The 23,804-nt window shown below is 35.2% G+C and overlaps 1 protein-coding gene across 1 annotated transcript in view; it reads right to left on the reverse strand.

The window, feature by feature from the left end:
- The window catches only part of Faf1 (Fas associated factor 1), a 305,459-nt gene that overhangs the window by 89,535 nt on the left and 192,120 nt on the right, over window positions 1-23,804 (reverse strand). Inside the window, exons 10-13 of the mRNA XM_027402460.1 lie at window positions 21,471-21,597; window positions 20,474-20,537; window positions 19,506-19,587; window positions 1,266-1,420 (exon numbers count right to left, since the gene is read on the reverse strand). Coding sequence (XP_027258261.1) covers window positions 1,266-1,420; window positions 19,506-19,587; window positions 20,474-20,537; window positions 21,471-21,597 — 428 coding nt within the window. The remainder of the gene's footprint in view (window positions 1-1,265; window positions 1,421-19,505; window positions 19,588-20,473; window positions 20,538-21,470; window positions 21,598-23,804) is intronic.

Consider the following 23,804-nt stretch of genomic DNA (forward strand, 5'->3'; position numbering starts at 1 on the left):
CACCGAGCTGTGGATAAAAGAAAAGGAGGAGATTCCTTACTGCCAGTGAATGGCAAAAGATTTAGCCAAGTCTTCAGTCTACATATTTTGCCTCATGAAAGACCTTCGATGCTGCATTTTTATCTGTTTTTGGCGCTGCTTTTCATCACCTTTAACTGAGTGTGAATAATAACCTGATTTAATTTAAACAAATACAGGTGCTAAAGGTTCTTTATTTATGTATAACAGGGAACATTTCCAAGGCAGAACCAAGTCATCCTAGGAATTTTCCTAACCATTTGTTTAAAGAAATGAAGTATTAGGGGAAGAAATTGCTCCACCACTCTTTTGTCTCATGATCAAGGGAAGAACCATCTTTTTTTTCAGATTCAGATTACATAAAATTAAGTCTGAATAATGACCAAAACTTCAGGCAGCTATAAAATAAGAAGCTAAATCAAATTGTTTCTAATTGTTATACAATTGCTTGCTAAGTAACCATGATAGGTTTGCTTTAAAGTTAATTTATTTAATCTTCTTCTCTGTTTATAAGTGTGTGATTATGACTGTGTTAACACACCCAAAGTGGCATTAAGGAATGTTATGACCACATGTGTAATTAAACATGATGAAAATGTATTTCAGAAAGGATAATGCAAGGTGCAGATTATTAAGAATTACTTACCACAGATATTATGATCAACAAACTAAGTTTTATGTTGACAACTAGAAAAGGCTTTTTTTCTCCTATGGAGAATATGGATGTCCTGCTGGCTATGTGCAAAAGAATGTGTGCAATAAAGCGACTAGATCAATTAGTATATGCTAGAGTAAAGCTATTACCAACTTCACTGAAGTAGTCCAGAATGTTCTGCGTTCTTCACTGATGTTATTAAAAACTAAACTTATCCCTAGGGTTACTATTAGATTTGCTTTGCTTTCATAATAAAAATGAAGATTTTCTTTAAATAATTAGTAACTTATTAGAAATGTACTTGGCATTGCAGATAAAAGATAAAAATATGTTTTGTGGTGTTTTTGTTTGTTCAAGGCAGGGAAAATATATATATTTTTTAATTTTCATGTTACTTTTTAATTTAAGAAGGATTTTATAAGCTAAAGTATACAGCTATATATGTTAGCTATAATAGATTTTATCTAATGAAGTACAATGGAAGAGAATTTAATGTTGAGATTGTAAAACATTAACAATGTAACAAGAAGTCAAATGCACTTCAATTTTTTAAATGGAAACTCAACTAACAACTTGTGAATAACAGTATTACCTTGCTCTGTTGGCGTCCTTTGTCAGATCCCAAGCCCAGGTTATAAAATTTTGACTCAGATAAGAAACAATGGATTCAGCACAAAGCATTTGTGAGCAGAACACGTTGGTTAGTACACTTTCATCATGGTGAAGGTAGATAGCAAGAAGCTTTCTCTGGAAAAAAAAAAAAAAGGAGAAAAAAATCAATTAAATATCCATGAAAAAGAAAATAAGACTTTGATTTCTAGAGAGGCTCAATCAGTGTATATGAACTGCAAAGACAAAACTAAATGCTACTCCCTAAAAGAGCTCCTTCTCATCAGAGCTCCCAGATCATCTATAAACATTAATACATTTTATTTCCTTATACTCTAAAGAGGTTAGGATGATTGCATGTAGTTTCAGGGACCATTATTTTGGGTTTCTGTTAACATGTGCAAGCCTAATTTGAGCAGAAATTGCCACAGAACTGTACTTTGTTAAAATGAAATGGGCTTAACATTCTTCACATTTAATACACACTGTATTAACTCTCAACTACTCACTAAGATAGCAAGATCTCTAAAAAGTCTGTTCTATTTGAAAAAGCTTAAAACGGACTTTTATTTTAGTTAAACTGATTAATTTGAAACTTCTTAACATGTGCCTCTATTAAAGTCCTTATTTAGGAGTGTGTAACATTTAATTGCCATTTGAAAAAAATGACAGAGAAACAGTCCATAAGAAATGACACCTGCTCTCTAAAAAAGGTCTTTTTGTTATAGTTGGACAGTCAATAAAATACCTGAAACTAAATAGTAAAACTCAACAAGACATTTATAGTATGTTAGCTTTAACAGTGATAGCAACAAAAGGACCCAACTATTTGTTCACTAACTTCTTGGTACTGCCTTAATACAACAGCTGAGTTAAGAACAGCCACAGTTATCATGAAAAGGAAAGACAACATTTTACAGCAGTGAATATATACAATAAGGAAGACATTCGCAAGGATATAAACTTTTCATGAAATTCTACCAAAGAAAGATTTCAAAGAAGCTTGAGGATCTTTCTTTTCATTTTAAATAAGTATGACAGTAAATGAAAACATACTGTGTGGGATTTTCAACAAAAGGAAGTGTCTAAACAGAGGGGCTAGGCTGAAGAAAGGCTAACAAAGTCTCATGCGTGGAACAATACTGATTTTAAACCCAGATTATAAAAATAATACAAAAGTAATCATGAAAATACTTTCTTCAAAACATAATTTTGTACGAGATAAAAATAACTAGAAAGATAAAGATTCCAAAAGCATCTATTATCAAAAGGATACACTCTTATTATTACAACTATTATATACACAAAGCTCTAGAATGTATATGTAAAACAGGTATTCATAACCTCATTAGCACATGAAGAAAGTCAAGTTTAGAAATGACTTATCTGAACTTCCAGCTAGTCAATAAAAATTCAGTTAGGATTGAAACCTAGATTTTATGACTGCAAGTCTAGTGTTCTTTCTGTTACTAGAGTAGCAGCAGGGAAATTGGGCACACTCTATAATAAAGAGGTAATGTGGTGGCACTCATCTAACACAGAGATAGCAAAATGCCTGTGACGTAAGTGAGCAGAGCCTCAGAGACAGCATGTAACTGGAATAAGGATAAGACTACTGCCTATAAATGGCTTGGCTGATCCCACCATGATTCTAGGTGTTAATTCGTTTACTCTTTCATTCAATAAGCATTTGTTGAAATTCCCATTGTGCCAGACCAAGCAGGAAAAATAGGCAATTAATGAATAACAGGAAAGATGAAGGGATTCTTCACCTTTGTAGAGGACTATAGATAACAGTAACTGGGCTTCTAGGAAGTTTGTAATCAGACACATTGTTGGAGAGATACTTATCTGGCAAATTCCACTCATCCTTAAAGGCTCAAGGCAAATGTTTCTATGAAACCCTCCTTAATTCCCTCAGTCAGTTAAAAGCTTCCTTTTCTGGCTGGCTTCTAGATCTTCCCATTAGTATTATAAATGTTTACAAGTTTTCCCTATAGACAAAGTCTCTCAAGGGCCAGGACTGGGCCTCTGAGGCTTCTTTGCATCCTTAGACTAGCATAGGTCCCAGCCTATTAGATGAAATAAACTCAATACTGATCTTAACTACAGCCCCCTGGCAAAAAAGACACCAAATGTCAGAGATAAATGCTAAATCTGTTTTTTATTAAGTGAATCAAGAATATTTGGCTTCAGAGAAAGAAAGGTGAACCTGGCTGCACTAACAAATTCAGGGCTCTTCTTCTTAGCTTTCTAGCTGAATAGGCAGAGGGATGTCAACCTCTAATTCGTCTTGATCGTATCTCAGCAACTACATTTAATGAGAGTGGGAACAAGAGAGCTGACCACTTTTAAATCAGCAGATTTCTAATCAAACAATAGCAATAGCTAAATCTTTAAAATGCTTATTTCTCTCAAGAAACACTGCAAGGGAACATTTGGACTTTGGGAAAGAGATTAGTGATTTGCATCGCTATCTCACTGATTTAATTTAAATGCTCTCCCAAACCAAATACATATGTGCCCAAGAGGTTACTAAGACACCCAACATGCAGAGTTCCCTATAAGTGCAGCTGATAGTGTTGACTGAAACTAAACTTGGAAATCCAGGGCACAAATGCACAATATCAAGCAATAAAAAAAGCATCTCTTTGGCAATATTTAATTTTAAAAAGAAGAAAGAGGCAGGCAGAGACCAGGCACTGTCTGTTTTGGAGGATCAGGCATTCTGCATTTCAAAGCATGGGTCCCTGCAATATCCAGGTTACTGTGCTAGAATCTCGACTATTATATCGAAGTTGTGAGAGGGAGGGCAAAGATGTGTTTACTCAGTGATTAGGCCCTTAGAATAAGCCTCTAGCTCCTAGAGAGACAGCTCACCACTTATTCATTTGGGCCAATTCACAAAGCCTAGGAAGATTAAACATCCATGCTGAGAAGACAAGCGAATGCAGACGGTGAAAAAGAAATAAAAATTCTTTAAAAACTCTGAGATGACTTCATTATTTTTTCACAAGGAAACTTTAGGAAAGTGTTTAGTTAGAGAAAAACCCACATTGACCTCTCTCTAAACCCTTAATCTTTCCTTTGTGGTGGCACTGCTTTGTGGAAAGCCACTGGCTCGCTGTGCTCCTCTTTTCACTGGAGCTGGGAGAAAAAAGGCTCTGGAGAAACAGTTTTCGATCCAGGAACACAAACCCCTGACACTGTTAAACACACTTAAAAATTCCCACTTTAAGACCTAAGTAGAATGTGAGAAAGATGATAAAAAGAGTATCCAAAGAGAATCTTCAGGCCAAGGCACTCCCAGAGGAAGCAGAGTAATCTCGGCCTGCTCCTCTTACATGGGAAGTTTTCAATGCAAAGTTTTTTTTTCCCTGATACAATGACAGTAAACAATCAGAACATACTCTTAATGTGGGACATAAAAATCAGATTAAATTATAGGCAAAGATAAACTTCCAGGCGACTTCTGATTCTCCTGCTGAGCTCAGCTCAGCATTGGTTCAAACAGAGAGAACTGAGTTTAGCAAATCAAGCAATTTAGGAGAGAAGTAAAATATGTTTGTGAAGAAACGGCATCTGGTACACAGAAAAAAAAAAAGAAAGAAAGAAAGAAAGAAAGGAAAGAAAGAAAGAAAGAAAGAAAGAAAGAAAGAAAGAAAGAAAGAAAGAAAGAAAGAGTTGTGTGCTTCCATTACTATAACCTGTTTTTCCCTTAGCCCATTCATATTTTGGTCCAATATCATTTGTGGAGTGCCATGTGTTAGACACTGAGCATATAAAATGCATACCACAACATCCCATTGCCTTACAGAATTGGGGGAGGAGAGGATATATGGGTGAGATAATCATGCAACTGTGTTGCCTTAGCCTTGACTATCCATTTGTGGTCTGTTTTGGTAAGTGTAAGGAAGTCTCCAAGGCTTAAAATAGCCGAACATCTTGGTCTAATCCTAGTTCTGTCTCCTACTAGTCTTCTGACCATGAAGCAAGACCAATTGTGAAAATTTTAGATAAAGCATGTTAAATACTTATTTACGGTCCCGGATCTATAGCAGCTACTAAATAAAAAGGTACTGTGAAGATTATAGAACTATCAATACAAAATTTGAAAGCAATTCCTAGGAAAATGATAGCCCTGAAAATGGTCTACAGATTAAGTAGCTCTTTGGATTTTTCCTTCTGACAATGGAATCTGAGATGCTAACTGTGCCTTCAGTGTTAAGCATCTTCAATCTAGGGGCTCAGAAATTGCCCAGCCAGCAGTAATCCATGTGACTTGACCTTGGGCTACAGTGGCTACCAAACATAAACCTTAGTTTCACAGAACTACAGGACATTAGAATGGAAAGAAGAAGCTGGGGTGTGGTTCAGTTGGTAGACTGTTTCCCATGTCTGGAGCCCTGAGTTCAATCCTGAGCACTGCATAAACCAGGTATATTGGTGCAGGTCTATAATCCTAGCACTTAGGAGGCAGAGACAAGAGGATTAGGAGTTAGAAGTCAGGATGATCCTTAACTACATATCAAGTGCAAGGTCAGTCTGACTTATATGAGACCACATATAAGTGGGGGTGGGGTGGGGTGGTGGCAAACAAGAAGTAGCAAGATACACTTCAAAAGCCAGAAGAGAACAAACATTCAGTAAGAGGAATATGTTAATAGAGTACTGAAAGAGCTCATTTTCAAGTATCATAGCACACATAATCTGTGTTCTCTCAGTGATGTTAATGTTGATAAGATAAATAATTTGGAGATTTTTTTTTCTTTTGGTTTTTCAAAACAGGGTTTCTCTGTGTAGCTTTGGAGCCTATCCTGGCACTCACTCTGGAGACCAGGCAAGAAATATTTTTTTCAGTGTAAGAAATTACAGTATAAAATAATTTCCTTTGTGGAACATGGTATCTGATTTTATCTCCTTCCCACTTCTAAATTACTACTCTTGTGACCTCTTTTAAGTTGATGGGCAATTCATTGACACAACTGACAGAATAAAGCATCTGCTTTATCTTCATTACACCATGTAATTTATTTTCGGTATACTAATATCTAAAATAGAATATATACTCAAATTTTCTCAATTATTTCCAAAACATTATTTTGTAGGTGTCTTATTTTTAGTCCTTGGCTTTTTAATTACTTAACTTATCTCACTACTTTGTGTGTTTAAGAAGCACACATATTCTACATCTCTTATGTGGAAGCTAGAGGACAACTCTCAGGAGTCAGTTCTTTCCTTCCACCTTGTTGGATTTAAGGGTATAATTCAGGTTGTGAATAAAGCCTGTATGCAAGTGTACCCACTGAGCCCCATTTTTTGATATTTCAAGACACTTGCTACATAGTGAGGATGATGATCTTGAAGTCCTGATTCTCCTACCAAGAGTACTTAAATTAAGAGTGTGTGCCACTATCCCAAACCACAGTGGTGTTCCTGTGTATATGGATGCTCACAAGTCTAACCCAGTATCCAACTTGATCCAATATTAAGTACATGATAAAAGCAGGGGAAAGGCAGCAAGGACTCAAACTGGATTCAAATTCCTTTTTGGTACTTCCCAGCTGTGTGGATCCTGGAAATAATTTTTCTCTTTTGGGTATCATATCTCTAGAGGACCAAAATCCCCCTTCCCTCCCTGCTGGTGATAGTGAGGAGGTTTAATTAGTCACTTGTGTTGTTGCTCTGATCTAAGAAGTAGCAGCACAAGGGGTTGGGGTGATTCTAGACCATACCAAGTTCATTATATTAACCATCACAGGACACAATCTAGAAAATCAATGGCTATGAGAACAACTGAGTAGTTTTAAACCATAAACATCAGACTAGCTACTTTATCTAAATGGTGATACTTGAGCAGAAATTATAAAAGTTGAGATTTAAAATTAGGTGATGAAGAAAAATGGAATAAAAGTGAGAGAAAAAATAATCAAAGAAGTTTGGCAAATGCCAGTGCCAAATCCTAGTTTGCAAGAATTCTTAGCTATTTTTTTTTTTATTTTTTAAGTCACATTCAATTATTTATTCATGAAATATTTATTGGATACTTAAATGCTCTGTCTTGATTTGGGCATTAATGACAACAATTTAAGGCATCACAGAGCTTAAAATTTTATTATTATTTACATATTTTAAATGAAAGTATAATCATATCACATTCTCCCATCACTTTCCTTCCTCAAGCCCCTCCCAAACTCCTTCCCTCCAACTCTGTCAATCAGCTAGGCAAGTTGTGAAGGACTGTAAGCCTAATACTTGGGAGTCGAAGGGAGGAGGACAAGAGTTCAAGGCCAGCCCCAACTATACAGCAAATTTAAGGTCAGCCTCAGTTACACGAAACCCTCTCACAAAAAGCCAACAGACAAACAAGCACGTAAACTCAAGAGCCAAGGCAGGTTGTATTGTGAAACAGATTCCCTTGTTTAATTCTCAAAGTTGATTTTAGAAATGATTTCAGAGACCAATAGACAGGAACCAAACTCCACAAGTTTTAAAAGGAAATAGCTACCTAAGATGAAGAAATGACAAAATGATTCCCAACCTCTTAAGCAAATGTTAAAATAGCATTCTGAAATTCTAAAGATAGGCGCTTTTGAATTTCACACAGGGAAAGCTGTCATGTGGAAGTCAGAAAGCAGGGGAGGGGATGAGGAATAAGGGGTAAAGTAAACCCAAATTTTCTTTCTAAAATAAGCTGACAAATGTTCATCAGGTATAGATTTTCATCAGTTTTCATTGCTCACACTTAATAGTTAGGCCATGAATTACCTTGGCAAAAGGCCAACATGTGACTGAAGTATTTTAAATAAGGAAATTAGGGGCTCAAATGTCTGGTTGACAACAGCAAACTATAGAGAGGTAGGTATGCTTTAGGAAGCATGTCAGGTTAGGGGAGGAAGCACAGAGGCAAGGAACTATGCCGTTTAGGCCATATCAAAGAACTTATCTCATCCGTATTCCAAAGTGAACATTGGGAAACAAACAGTAACATGGATTAGAAAAAGAACCTCTTAAAAGTAATGAAGCTATAGCTCTGTGGTAGTGTCTGTTAACAGGAATAAGGCCCTATTTGATACTAATATCACCCATACACCAAACTCACAAAGACAAGCAGGATTTCTCTTATCTGATATCTTTTGACAGGGTTAACACTATCTCTAATAAAGAATGGCCTGTAGTAGTCAGTAGAATAGCAATATGACATATAATTTCAAAGGTAGTAACAAACACCCGGCCTCTGCTACAGGGATGGGAAGAAGGGCAGAGAACTCATAGTCCATAGTACACCTATTTCATTTATTTCAACATTCAAAGGGATGGGCAAACTACAGACATGAAGAACTGAAGATAAATTAACAATTAATTTCTCATTAAAACATATTAATAATGCATTCTTGCTGAAAATCAAAGGAATTACAATGATTTGTGTGCAAACATGTTCAGCAGATTTTAAACTACAACACCATCAAGTACTGCTTAGCAGAGAGATTTCAAGGGGTGATGTGTGAATTTAAAGATGAGCTGAATTTAAGTACAGCGAACTGTAATAACTTTTTTCAGTAGAGAAAGTGTTAAGCCTGGGGCCTCATACATGCTAAGTAAGTGCTCTACCAGGGAGCTGTATCCCCAGGCCTCCCACCCCATCTCCCCAATTGATTTTGCTTTGCAAGATTGAGTCTAACTATGTAGTTCAGGCTGGATTGAACTTATGAATTTCCTGTCTCTGAATAGTAGGATTATAGATGTGCACTAAAATGCCTGGCTCACTATAACTTTTAGTCACACACTTAATATACATGGTAGAGACTGTTAGTAGGTCCTAAATGTTTCCATCTTAATGAGATTCTCTTGTATTTGTCTCTTTGTTTTATTTTGTTTTAAGTCAATGCTTAGTAACATATTTTCTGTAAGGAAAACTTATTTTTTCCTTATAAAATGTGGCTTTCTAAATTGTAGACAATTTAAGAAGTATTAGCCGGAGTTGCAGTAGTCATCCTGAATGATGACATAACCTGAATCTTGGCAGTAAAAAAAGATAGAAAGAACCGAGTTTCAGATTCTGTGATGCACCATACCAGGATCAGACAGAAGACCCATCGACTTAGAGAAAGAAAGAGAAATCCAGATGCTATATATATTTTTAATTACTTTTCATCTTTTGGTTAAAAACAACAAAGGCCTATCCTAATTTTTAGGTAAAAAAAAAAAAAAAAGGCTTCAGTCACTGAGGAAAATGACAAGTCTATGACGTCTATTAAATCCATGAAATATGAAGAAAAGTTACACATTTATGGGTTAGTTCTTTGTCTAGCAGAAAGATTCTCAAAATCTGCTAGTGTGTGCTTACACTTAGGGAATGGGCTGACTGCTCATTTAGGAAGCTCCACTGTATGGCTCGTTAGTAAAAAGGAGTCTATTCACAGGTCAAGTAGAAACATAAAAGACATGGAGATTATTGCTTGGGGTGACTTCAGCATTTTTGTTTGTTTGTTTTTATGCAATGAAGTGGGAAGAATTTTACTAGCATGTGAACCAGCCAATTTATTCAGAGAAGACTGCCCAGTAGGGTTTGGAATAATATAACAGTGAAGTGTGCATCTACAGAAATGCCACAGGTGCTGGGTTTATATTTCAGAATTAATAGGTGAAAATGAAATAGCCACAATAAACATGTTACTATGTACCTTGCTTTTGTCACTTAATATATCTTAAAGATGCTTCTACATCAATATCTATGAATGAGATTCATTCAGTATTTCATTATAGGAGTGTAAAATTAGTTTTTATTGATGGCCATTTCAGATATTTCCATTTTTTGCTATTCAAACAATGCTATAATAAACATTGTTTACTTCTTTTTTCATAAGTATATGTGTCAAAATGTTTTTTGCTATTATAAGAGAAAATGGTTGTGGAATAATTTTAATCTGTTTCTTGTATTATTAAAATATGGAAAGTATCTTTTCATATTCTATTGGTTATCACTTTTATTTTCTGTAAAATGTCTTTTTATTCATATTGCTTGTCTAAACTACAATTTTATTTTTCTTGTTTCATTTCTGATTTCTTCATAAGTATACATTTCAAAAAAATCAGTAACTTATGGCTATTATAAGATACATGCATAAGAAATGACGCAGAAGAGAACAGGCTATAAAATTTAGAGTCAGAAACTTTGTTAACTACATGATACTATGACTGTACCATGGTTTTAAATCACTGACACAGCTACACATATACATGCACAGATTAGTTTCCTTGCCTCCTACTTCTCTAACTCTCTCTCTGGTCTCTCTTACAAACTGCTATTATATCACTCATTCCTGTGTTATAGCACTGGCAGTGATACCAGCCTCTTCAAAATCTTGCAAAAACTAACTACTGCTTAACAACAGTAACAGCAGTTAAAAAAAAAAATCGCTGGTATTCATGGATTTCTATGATGTCTCCCTAAACATCTGTTTTAGCTCTACTGCTCTGTTACTATCACCTATGCTAATTGAACAAATCAACTGATATTCATTAACACTGTATTTAGACAACTTGCCTATGATTAAGGAAACAGATTCATAATACCAAGGTAGGTTCATTACAATAGTCTTTCAGCTGAAATTCCAAGAAAATAAAAGGAGGATATATACATTAGTTTCAAATCTGCCTGATATCTTTAATATCCACCTACTGAAAGCAAACTAAATCAAAGATGTTGAAATCATATAAACTAGGAAGAAAGCTTTAAACAAACATGCCACAAAGCTAATGTGGTTTTGACTAATTTACTAACTGTAATATGAGCAACCAGATAATTAAAGTTTTAATTAGAATTGATAACTTAAGTAGAAGAATTGATGGCATATTCTAAATGGTGCTAATATTCTGTTTAGTAAAAAGATCTAATTATAGAACAGCATATTTACCTGGTATGGTCACGTTTGTATAAAATATGTCAGCTTTTGTGTTTGTTTTTATCTTCTGTTTTAAGATTAAAGTCTCATAAATGCAAGGCTATTTTTAAACTCACTATGTATTTCAGGATTACCCTAAACTCCTAATGTTCCGGTCCCCACCTTCCAAGAACTCCTAATGTTCCTATCTCCACCTCCCAAGAACTAGAATTACAAACAGTACTAGGCCTTAAACATGGCCTTCCCTTCTGATTTTTATCATGAAGGAAAATTGGATCTTGCCAAAGGCCTTTTCTGCATATAATGAGGTGATCATATATATACAATATGCATTTACATGGAAGATTACATTAATTGATTTATATATGTTGAACCATCCCTGCATCTCTGGGATGATAGATGATCTTTTTGATGTATTGCTGGATTTGTTTTGCAAGCTATCTTATTGAATATTTTTGCATCTACATTCCTAAGAGAAAATTTGTCTATAATTCTCTTACTTTTTTGGGTCTTTCTGTGGTTTGGATATCAGGGTAACTGTGGTCTTATAAAATGAATAGTACAATGCTCCTCATGTTTCTATTTTGTGGAATAGTTTGAGGAATATTGGCATCAATTCTTCTTTGAAAATCAGGTAGAATTCTGAGCTAAAACCATATGGCCCTGAGCTTTTTTTTTTTTTTTTTTTTGGTTGCTAGACTTTTCATTACTACTTCTATTTCACTAGGGGTTATAGGTCTGCTTACATTGCTTGTCTCATTTTCACTTAATATTGAAAAATTAACCATTTACTAGATTTTCCAATTTGGTGAAATATAGGTTTTTAAAATATGTATTTATGGTTCTCTGGATTTCTTCAGTGTCTATTGTTACCTCCTGTTTTTTGTTGCTAATTTTGTTAGTTTGGATATTTTGGCTCCACTTTTTAGTTACATTGAATAAGGATTTTGTCAATCTTGTTGATTTTCTCAAAGAACCAATTCTTTGTTTCATTGATTCTCTGTAGTTTTGTTTGTTTCTATTTTATTGATTTGAGCCCTGAGTTTGAAAATTTCTTGCCTTCTACTCTGTTTGCACATGCTTTCTTCTTTTTGTTCCAGAACTTTCAATTGTGCTATTAAGTTGCTAGTATGAGATCTCTTTTTTCTTTTTATAAGTGCTTAGTGCTATGAACTTGCTTTTAGAACTACATTCATCATGGCCTGCAACCCAATATGTAGGCCCAGCTAGCCTTGAACTCACAGAGATCTGCCCGCTTCTGTCTTTGCCTCTGGAATGCTGGGATTAAAGGCATGTGCCACCATGCCCAGCACACAACAGCTTTTTGGTGTGTGTGTGTGTGTGTGTGTGTGTGCGCGCGCGTGTGTGTGTGTGTGTGCGTGTGCGTGTGCATTTATTTGTGGATATGCACACACAATGCACATAGAAGCCAGAGTTGGTGTCTTCTATATTATTGGTGTCGATGTCAATCACTCTCCATCTGAATTCTTAGGACAGAGTTTCTCACTTAACCTGGAGCTCATTCACTCAGCAAGGCCAGCTGTCTAATGAGCTTGAGGAATCTACCTGTTACCATCTCCTCACTGCTGGGATTAGAGATGTACATTGTAGTACCAGGTTTCTACGTGGGGGTTTGAGATGTGAACTCAGGTCCTCATACTTTCAAAGCAAGAATTTTATTAACTAAACCATCTTTTCAGACTTGATACAGGTTTACAGACTTTTAACCATTTCTTTCTAAAAGTAAGCATATTTTATAACCTATTTACAGGTTCATAATTACATAGTAACTTTTATTTCTAATTAAAATGAATCTATATTACATATACATAACAAAAAGCATTTATATAAAGAGAAAATATTTTTCTTAAAAATATATCAGCCTTATAAGTGTGCAGGATGCTATCTTCTCATTTAAAATTGACATCTAAGACACTGTCCTTAAGGAAGTCAATAGAATGATAAAAAACTTCAATAGAAAAAATCCCTTAATTATAATAAACATACTAGACATATTTTTCAAAGCATTAAGTAGTCTATCTGCTTGGTTTTCTCAATAATGGGATGTAGAAGACTCATTAACTAAAGCAGAAACTGTACAGGATTAATTTTTCTTAAAGGATACTAATCAGTGATGACATTTAGATTTCTTTCAGACACAGTAGAAATGGCAGAACCTAAAGATTAGCCACTTCTTGAAAGTAAATATAATAAAAAGAGATAAAGAAACTATGTAGACCCCAGTCGTAAAGCTGGGGAACCAGCATTGGGCAAATCAAGCTCTCTGAATGTGGATGCCAGTTAGAAGACCTGGGCAGTCTATGGGACCTCTAGCAGTGGAGCCAATGTTTATCCCTAGTGCACAAATGGACTTTGGGAGCCCATTCCCTACAGAGGGATACTATTGCAGCCCAAATACACGGAAGAGGGCCTAGGCTCTCCCCCAAATGATGTTACAGACTCTGATGAACACCCATGGAAGGTCTCACTATCCTTGGGGAGTGAGTGAGGGAATGGGGGTATTGATATGTAAAATAAGATTGTTTCTAAAATAAAAATAAAAAATAGTAATAAAAAAAGAAACCCTATAAATGGGAAATATTCAACTTGAGGTTAGGTTTTCACAGGGGTTCTCAAAGCCCTGAGGTTACTTTCAGAGATATTTCAGAGTCAATGAGAAAATTGTTTTTGTTATTTTACAAACCTTTTTCAAATTTATCACAAACTGCTTAACCATGGTCCTAGGTAGTTATGAATAGCATTCCAATTAATTCTCAAGTAACCATATAAAGTAGAAATCACCATCATTTTCATTTTGCGGCTCTTCAGTTCAGGGGCATGATCTAAAGCGTTCTTTAGGGCAAGAGAACTACTAAGTGAAAATAGGGACCTGAGCGATGGGTTCCTTAAATAATGAATAATATTTAGAAAAATTTCTGGGTGTGAAGTCAGAATTAGAGACCACAACAAAATCAAAGCCCACTCTCCCAGGGGAAAGCCTGGGAAGGAAATGATCCTTCACTAGGAAAATAACTCTGGCAGGGAGTTTTATTGGTGTTGATTTTTCAGTTAGTACAATCTCGTCATTCTTCAGGATACATCTTGTGGTATAGTATAAGAACACTTAGCTGGGACAGCAGCAGGGGAGATAGGGAGTTATCAGAAGAATCATCAAAAACTCCCAAAATAATTATGGAGTGGTCAGTGGTAACTATTTGGGAAACTTCATTAATACTGACTCCACTGATCTTCCCAGTTTTATACCTACAATATTAACGAGGACTTCAGTTTATTTTTGTCCCTGTAACACCAAGTTGGTTATAGTTTTCTCATTTTAATATTTTATTGGCACAACTTTTTGTTGTTGTTGTTTTCTTTTTTTTTCAAGACAGGGTTTCTCTGTGTAGCCCTGGCTGTCATGGAAGACACTCTGTAGACCAGGCTGTTCTGGAACTTACAGATATCAACATGGCTCTGCCTCTAAAGTGCTGGGATTAAAGGCGTGTGCTACCACTGCCCGACTGGCATAACTTTCTGGAATACTGTTATTTCCCCACGTATTCTTTATTCTAAGATTCTAGTCAGAGCTGGGTGTACTGCCACAAGGCTGCAAGCTGTGAGACCTGCCTAGGTTACAGTGTGATATTCCCATCTCACTAACTCTTAAAATTCAGATTAGAGATATCACCTCTAAAAATATTCCCTGCAACCCCTTATCTGTAGACAAGGTAACTGTTCTTGTTTCTTCTAAGTCATATTGTACAATATGGGTCTGTTTGTATTGTCTTACCTTACTGGCTAAACTGAATTGTCAAAGGAAGGAAATCTCTATATACCAAACACTAAGTAGACATGTGATAAATATTTATAACTCTTAACTGAATGACCATCCTTCATAGTTAAAAGCAAGGAAGGTTATAAAACTGATGAAGGCTGAAGTCAGAAGAAATACAAGAATCCATAATAAACTGAATCTGCTTTATTTAGCCAGTATTAAAGTCCTCAGGAACAGTCAGAAGAACCGTGAACACTCTCACCAACAAGTGCTCTCAAATGAAATCAGCTGGAAGCAGTTTTCATTAAGATGGATTGAATGTGGCATCGTGAGAAACACTTTATCAAATGTAGTGTTTTACTTAGTGATTAACTATATACCAGTTGATGAAGCTCCCTAAATCCTTTGTAATCCCACCACTCCAATAAACATTTAATGAGTATATAAGTTCAAAAAGCCTAGTAGAGGATTTAAACCTTCAATCTTGTTTTTATTTACTCTTGGAACTCAATTTCTCAATTCAAGTGAAGAAAGCTGGTGCTTGAAGCTCATCTGTTGCCCTGGTAAAATTAATGTGCCTTCTAAAGTTTAAATTAAACATGATATTTAAGATAAAAGAAATTTAGGCAAAGTGCCACAGTAACTAACACTCACACTTGCTTCAAAATGTTGGAACGTTAGCAAATTGTTTTCTTAAAAATAATTGAGAAATTAAAATAAATGATTTGTCCTAATGTGGAGATGTGAAATCTGAAAGACAGAGATGGACTTTCATAACTGAGTCCTACAATGCAGTAGACAGCAGAGACGTCTGCACAAACCCTACACGCTTGTGTTGGAACGCATTAACTCTCAATTGGCTTCCACTATTTACTACTGATGTAGCTCTGGAAAAGTCAACCATTTTTTTCTGAGTTTCCTCCTCTTTAAAATGGGAATATAAATACTAAATGTTCCCATCTCAGGAAAATGATTTATAAGCCACATAATCATAGAAATATGAAGCAGTATTACTATTCCTATAGTATACTCAACAAATAAAGTTGAACATGCCGGCTTATGCCTAAACTCTTAGCACTTGGAAGGTGGAGGCAGGAACTCTGGAAGCTCAAAACAAGTCTAGGCTTCATTCCTGCCACCCCCAAAAATAGTGAAATAAAGCTTATTTGATGACTGAGAATGTGGACTGACTTAAGATTAATTTTGAATAATTTATCCACTATGTGGTTTTTCTTGAGTTCAGAGAAATATAATAAACTATACATTAAGTATAAATTAGAAATGGGAAGTGACTCCAGAGTGAGTGCCAGGAGGACAGGCTCCCAAGCTACACAGAGAACCCCTGTCTCGAAAAACAAACAAACAAACAAACAAAACAAAAACAAAAACAAAACAAAACAAAAAAGAAAAGAAAAAGGAAAAGGAAAAGGAAAAGAAAAAGAAAAAGAAAAAGAAAAAGAAAAAGAAAAAGAAAAAGAAAAGGGAAGTGAACAAAGAAAAAGGCCTGGTTGAATAAGAAGGAAAGGATAAAGACAATTTGGCAGTCCAGAGAGGTGAGTAAATTTTGATATGACTCTAATAAAGCAAAATATGTAATTATGTTTCAGTGATTTGCCACTGCTAAAACACCTAGACACTAATAAAAGCAAATGATCAATTGTTTCATTAGAAATATCCAGGAGTTAATAAACAAGAGCTTATATTTCTCTGGAGATTATCAGTCTCAACAAATCTACATGACAATTTAATAAGAGTTCTTTTGTTGGCAATAAACACCATATTTAAGCATCTGCATTTAAAGCTGTAGTATGTGATGTATACATAGAAACTTTTGAAATGAAATTGAGAAAGTATCTAAACTTACTAGGGAACTGAAATTTTGGAGTTATTATCAGTCTTATTTTAAGTGACAACCATATTGTGGTTAAATAGGAGAATCTCACTGTTTTGCAAAATGCTTGCTTCTGTTTTTAGGGGTAATAATCTGGCTTCAAATGATTTCATCAAAACCTAACAAAATATGTAAGATACCCTAAACATTTCTGTGTAGTTTAAAATTTTAAACAACAAAGTTGTGAAGGGGAAGTACTGTGTATGGTGTGACTATGTGTTTGTCTTACTGGTTGATGAATAAAGCTATTTTGGCCAATGGAGAGGCAGAATTTCAATGGGCAGGAATTCTGAACAAAGAGGCAGGGAAAAGGAACACAAAAAGATAGAAGATATATATATATATATATCCTTGGAGGGTAGGGGTGGAGAGGTTTAAAGAGGCTCAGGCATCACCAGTAAGCCAATGTCACATGGTGATACACAGATTAACAGTAATGGGTTAATAATTAAAAGAGAGCTAGCCAGTAAGAAGCCTAGGCCAATGGCCAAACAATTATAAATATATATTAAGTCTCTGAGTGGTTATTTCATAAGTTGCTCTTGGGGCCCAGTGGGTGAAGAAAAACCAGTCTAGTGGGACCAAGACAGATGGGAAAGTGTCCCATTGCATAGTTGCTAATAAACATTAAAAGTATGCATGAAATTTTAAGTTTTTGTTGATTAAAAATAATGTCTTGTATGTATATGGGCTGAAGATCAAAATTAAGACCTTATGTATGCTGAACACATACTCTATCAAAGTTACATCCTTAGTTCTAAATAATGCAATTTTAATTATTTTCTACTCCAGGTAATATTTTCTATTTTTAATCTGAATAATTAAAATAAAAATTCATTATAAGAATGAACTGATTGAGGCTAGGGAGATGGCTGTGCAAATATGAATTTGATCCCTGGAACCCAGTGAAAATGCTGGGCACTTAAACAGCCTGGAATCCTTGTGACTGGAGGGCAGAGAAGGGGCCCTCTGGATCATCTCTTTGTCAAGAGTATGCATGTAGATACCATCGAATACAGTGCCCACCCACTGGTAATTTAGCACTTATCTTGGTTAGAGGCGAGACTGTCACTGTAATGCAGTGCTTGTCTTCACGAAACCCATATCTTATTTCATACTGATCCCTAAAGCGCAAAAGTGATGCTACTTGTACAAATGTGCTGTAAAGTGTATTCTCTAAGTGAAAAGTTAAATACATAAAAATATTTTAGAGAGAAAAACATACATTAACCTAACTTTTATTGCAGAATATTGCTGTAATTGCTTTATTTTGTCGTTAGCTGGAAGGCATCAATCAACTCTGGGTGCTGGGAACCAAACTCTACTCTTCTGCAAGAGCAGCATATATTACCTGTGGAGCTACCTCTCCAATTCCTAATTAGTTCTCTCAATCTCTTACTATCCCTGATTCATTTATAAATTAGAATTAAATGGGGGTTGATGAAACTGATTTAATGCCAGCCTGGGCCACAAAAGTAAGTTGAGAGCAATTTGGCAATTCAGTCAGACCCTTTCTTCAATTTAAAAGTTAAAGGGATGGTTACTGCTGGGGCTACACCTCTTAGTCTTAGAACTCTTGCTTAGCATACAGGAAGTAGGCTCAATTCACAGGATAGCAAAAACAAACAAAAAACCCTCAAACTCTCAAATCACAAAACTCCAAAGAAAACAAGAACAGCACCTTCCTGCCCCACAAAAAAACCTGCCACCTCATCATAGAACTGAATGTATAAGAAGCTATTATGCAAAGTGATTGAGATAGAAGTATGGCAGCATACTGTTAGTTCTTTCAGATTTTGGAATATTTGCATAGTCTTTATTGTTTGAATGTCCCTAATTCAAATATTGGAAATTCACAGATTTGGGGATCATGTGGTAGAAACAGTTTTGTACTTTGGAGCAATCTAGATTATGACTGTTTAGGTTAGGGATGTTGAACCTTATATTTGGTGCTACAAGATTTTAGTCATGCACCCAGAGAGGCTAGAATACAGTTTTCACAGGTAAAACTGGAACTACTTAAAAGGAATGTGGTGATATTTTGATTTTGATCTAATAAATAAAGCTTGCCTGAAGATCAGAGCACAAAGCTAGCCAGTCTTTGACTGACACTAGTCAGTCACAGAGGCCAGACAACAGTGGCACACACCTTTACTCCCAGCACTAGAGAAGAACATAAGGCAGGCGGAGACAGGAGTGCAGTGCGTTCAGACTGCAGACACACTCAGGACAAGATCACCCTACCTTGAAAGGAGAAAGAACTCTCTCGTAGTTAGCTGTTTTGCTTTTCTGATCTTAGGCTTGAACCCCAATATCTGTCTCTGGGTTTTTATTACTTGTGCTACAAAGGAATAAGCACTTTGGGAAAGGACTGAGGACAAATTTCTATAACAAAATTTTCATCCATATGACTGACAACAACATAAACATATAGTATGGTTCCTTGTAAACATGTCCAACAACCCCCTATGCCCCAGGTGACGTAATATAACACACCAAGGGAAATGGGCATCTTGGTAAAGGTTGGTAGATGAATGGAAACAAAATCAAGAATTCAATCTCAACACTGTAAGAAATGTTAAACATTGTCTCACACCAAGTGGTAAACCAATACGGTACAATCTTAATCAGAATCTGTGAGACTAGACTTACGTCTCGGGCTTTCACATAGAAGGCCTCTTGGAAAGCAGCTTCTAATGAACCAATAAAAAATACAGGATGGCAGTCACCATATCTATAGGAAAAATTATGTATATTAGTAAAGAAATGTTTGAAATTCATACCAAAGTCTCACAATTTGAATCAATGATTGGTAAGCAAATGTTGCGGCTAATATCTAGTACAAACCAAACATCAAATCACTTCATTTAATGCCTGGATGAGATTTAAAAATTTTAAAAATTCTTCTTGGTCTGTACTAATATATTAGAACACTGGAATTTTTAACAATAAGCAAATAGATTTAATGAGTATTATGAAATTATATTATAAGAAGTACTTCTAGGTTACTTAATTTCATCAGATTTTGGAGTTACATTAATTTTTTCTCATTTTAGCTCATTTACTTAGGAATTCTACCATAGAAAAGGAAAACTGATTCTATAGTACTGCCAGAAAAATAACACTAAAAGAGGAATATAATTTACATCAAATTGAAAAATAAATAAGTCTCGTTAAACACCTCAGTAGACTCGAAATATATAAAGAACATATTAAAAAGTCAGAAAAAATGCTACATAATCTAAAAACAAAAGTTAAAAGAAAAATTCACTTACATTTTAAACTTTAAATTATTTTTTAACTTAGTGGTGTGTAAACTATTTTTGTCATTCCTAGGATATACCAAAAGCTAGTATGATATATCCTACTCCTTTGAGGAACATAAGACCGTATAGGAGTGATTCATCTATTAAACTGAATACATTTCTGCATTGCCACAAATAGTTTATTAGTTATATCATCTGAGACGTATATTTTTCTCTATTAATACTGTATGATTGATAAATAAATCCTTTGCTACTCTAAGGAAAAATTTCAAACAATTTATAATTAAAATTGCACCAAAAAAATCACAGTACTATAAGAGAACATCAATTTTATAGTTAATATCCTAACCCTACCTTGAGGAAAACTCTGCTGTAAATTGTAATAAGGCATCTCCTTCATTTTCTGCGTTTTCTGGCACTAAAAAACAAACAAAAGAAAAAACAAAAACAAAAAAAAACAAAACAAATAGACACAAAAAACAAACCACATAACATCTAATCCCACATATAAGAAATATATTTAATCAATAAAGAGGAAATAAAATTAAGTTTAGCTTCTGTGATATATTTGTTGGGATATTTTTACGCACATTAGAAGATTTCATTAAGCAGAATAAAAAGAATCTTCAAAAACTCCCAATGAATAGATACAATCCTGTTAAGCACCTAAATTACGTGTCAGCATCAATTAGGATTTTGATGTTTTCTTGAAATAGATATCTTGTGATTAAATTACAGAAATATTTGAAAGAGCTTTAAAGAATTCACTAGTTGGAATATTGCCAACTTTATATTGACATCATATCAATTTCTGTCAAAAGGAGCCCCACAATTTTACAGAGTTAATAGCCCCACTTAAGAATTTATTTTCGAAGTCATTTTGCACATAGCACCCTTTATTATTCTCTATCATACATCTCATAAGTGAAAATGAGAAAGATGGCACATACATTCTACTTTTTTCCTTCTTAAAAATGGATACCAACAATAATAAAAAGGTAATATTATTATTGTTCTTCACACTGACATTGCTGACAAGTGGGAAACAAGGACTAGCAACAGAAAGTACAGCAGTTTGTCAATCAAAATCTAAGAGAAAAACAGAATTGGAACTAATCATACACTGAAATGTTACACTACACAATACTTCTGGTCATTTTTAGTAGTACTTTGGTGCTGTAGTAATACCAAAATTCAAGACTCGCGTTCTAATGAAGCATGTCCACCTCTTATGTTTTATCCCTCTAAACTTAAAGGTCAAGAAGGGATTTTTTAAAAAGTCCCTTTCCTTCTAAGTTTAATACTAGAAGGGAAACTGTAATGCTGGTCCCAAAGAGTTACAAATACTCACTCATTGGAGATTTTCTCAGGGCAGAGGATGCCATGCCAAATACTTCTCCATCATCCACTCCAAATTCTGAAGCATCTTCAAAGTCATCTCCATCACTATCACTAACCATATGAACATCCGTGATTTGCTATTTAAGGAAAGTCCTGATTAGATTCAGATTGCTTTAACATATCAAATTATAAAATAATGTAATTGCAATAAGATAAAAACTTTATCATATAAGAAACCCTCTACTAATGCCAAGCTTAATATTTTTCACTTTAAAGCTCATAAGATTTCTAAAATTGTTATGAAACCTGTAGTCCAAATACAGGAAACAAACTGGACAGTTATAAGCTCAACAAAGACAGAGATTCCTGTGATATCTCTAGTGCACAGTATACAAATAAGGGTCCAATAAATTAAAATATGGATACAACTAGAAAGATCAGAGACAAACTTAAGCTATGACTCTCCACTACTGTCTATAACTACCAAGCAGGAACGAGATAGCATTAAAACTTGTCATTTTCTTACTGAAATTACCCCAGTAAGACAGACATTAGTGTCCTATCTAAACTTACAGTGTCATTAGAAATAAAATACACACCTATAAAATTTCAATGTAAATTTCATACTAAACATAAACTGTAACAGCAAGTTTTAAACCAATAAGCTTTTATTGAGAAATTACTATGTGATTGGCACTGATAAACATATCCTGCTTATTCTTTATTAGCAACATGTTGAAATTTAAGGTATTAAAAATACCAGTTTCAAAATAAAAACTTGGCTGCTATTCTCTAAATTAAGATAGGTACTATAAAATGTTAAGATTTAAAAGATTTGAACTGGGTTGTGAGCACCAATAAATGTTCGAGCCTTGGATGAGATGAGGGTCCACGCAAAGCATCTGGCTAAAAGCCAACCCTATGTTCAACAAATGGCCCACAAACACTATTTATTAAATGATTTTTTTTTTTTTTTAAAGAGAGGTGTAACAGCCCTGGCTGAACTGGAACTCACTTTGTAGACCAGGCTGGCTTTGAACTTAAAGACATTCACCTGCTTCTTGCATCCTGAGTGCTGGCTTCAAAGGTGTGTACCCCATGCCTAGCAGTAAATGAATTTTTACCTTCTAAAATATGATGCTATGTACTTAAGTCATAAAAACACAGAAACTATTTGACAGAAGAGCATAACTTAAAAGTAAGTATTTACCAGGAAAAACATTAGGGGTGTGTGTGTGTGTGTGTGTGTGGGTGTGTGTGTGTGTGTGTGTGTGTGTGTGTGTGTGTGTGTGTGTGTAGGGTGTGTGTGTGTAGGGGTGTGTGTGTGTAGGGGTGTGTGTTATGTGTACATGTATGCGTTCATGTGCTTCTGCATGTGTGGGGGAGTCAGAAGACAAATTTCAGGAGACACATCTCCTTCCATTATGTGGGTTCCAGGTATCAAGAGGCAGCAGGGTGGCAGCAAGCGCCTTTATCCACTGAATAATGCTGCCACCCTGCTGCCTCTTCCTCTTTGCATCCATTTGACAACTTGGTACTGCTGAAACATCTTGGGTCTGCTATTTATTATAAAAGCCTTAGTTTTAGATGTAATACTAATTTTAACCTTAGAATTTTGTCATAATAGTCAAGAGGCCCCCCTGATTTAATACATTCCACATTAAAAAAATTCAAAACCCTTTCCTCAAAAATCTTATTTATTTACTTATCTATGTATTTGTGTGTATGTGTACAGGCAGGTACCATGGTGCACATGTGGAAATGAGCTCCCTCCCGCCATCATGTGAGCTCCACAGATAAACTTGGTTCTCAGACTTTTTTCAATAGCCTACATCCTCTAACCCTCCTGCCCATTTAAAAGAATATGGTGGAGTTCCTCTTCAGAACAATACACTAAGATGAACAGCTAGTATAAAATCAGCAATTCTCAACCTCTGGGTCCCAATCCCTTTTTTTGAAGGTGGGTATTGAATGACCCTTTCTCAGGGGTTGCCTGAGACCATCTACATATCATTTATCTACATTACTATAATTCATAAGAGTAGCAAAACTACAGTTACGAAGTAAAAACAAAAAATATTTTATGGTTGGGGTCACCACAACATGAGGAGCTGTATTAGAGGGTCATAATGTTAGGACGCTTCAGGAGCTTAGGAGGTTCATAATGTTAAAGAGCAAGGGCACAAAATCTGTAAGGTGCCCTGCATGTTCCTGTCCAGGGTTAGTCATGTTCACAGATAAGTAGGAAGACTCCAATGACCAAACTGAAAACCTCCTCCCAACTTCCACTGACAAGGCTACTACTGTCTTATCATCCACTTAGTCTTGCTTAGTAGTATTTACC

The sequence above is a fragment of the Cricetulus griseus genome, chromosome 2 (genome assembly GCF_003668045.3).
Source record: "Cricetulus griseus strain 17A/GY chromosome 2, alternate assembly CriGri-PICRH-1.0, whole genome shotgun sequence".
In the NCBI taxonomy this organism is placed as follows: Eukaryota; Metazoa; Chordata; class Mammalia; order Rodentia; family Cricetidae; genus Cricetulus; species Cricetulus griseus.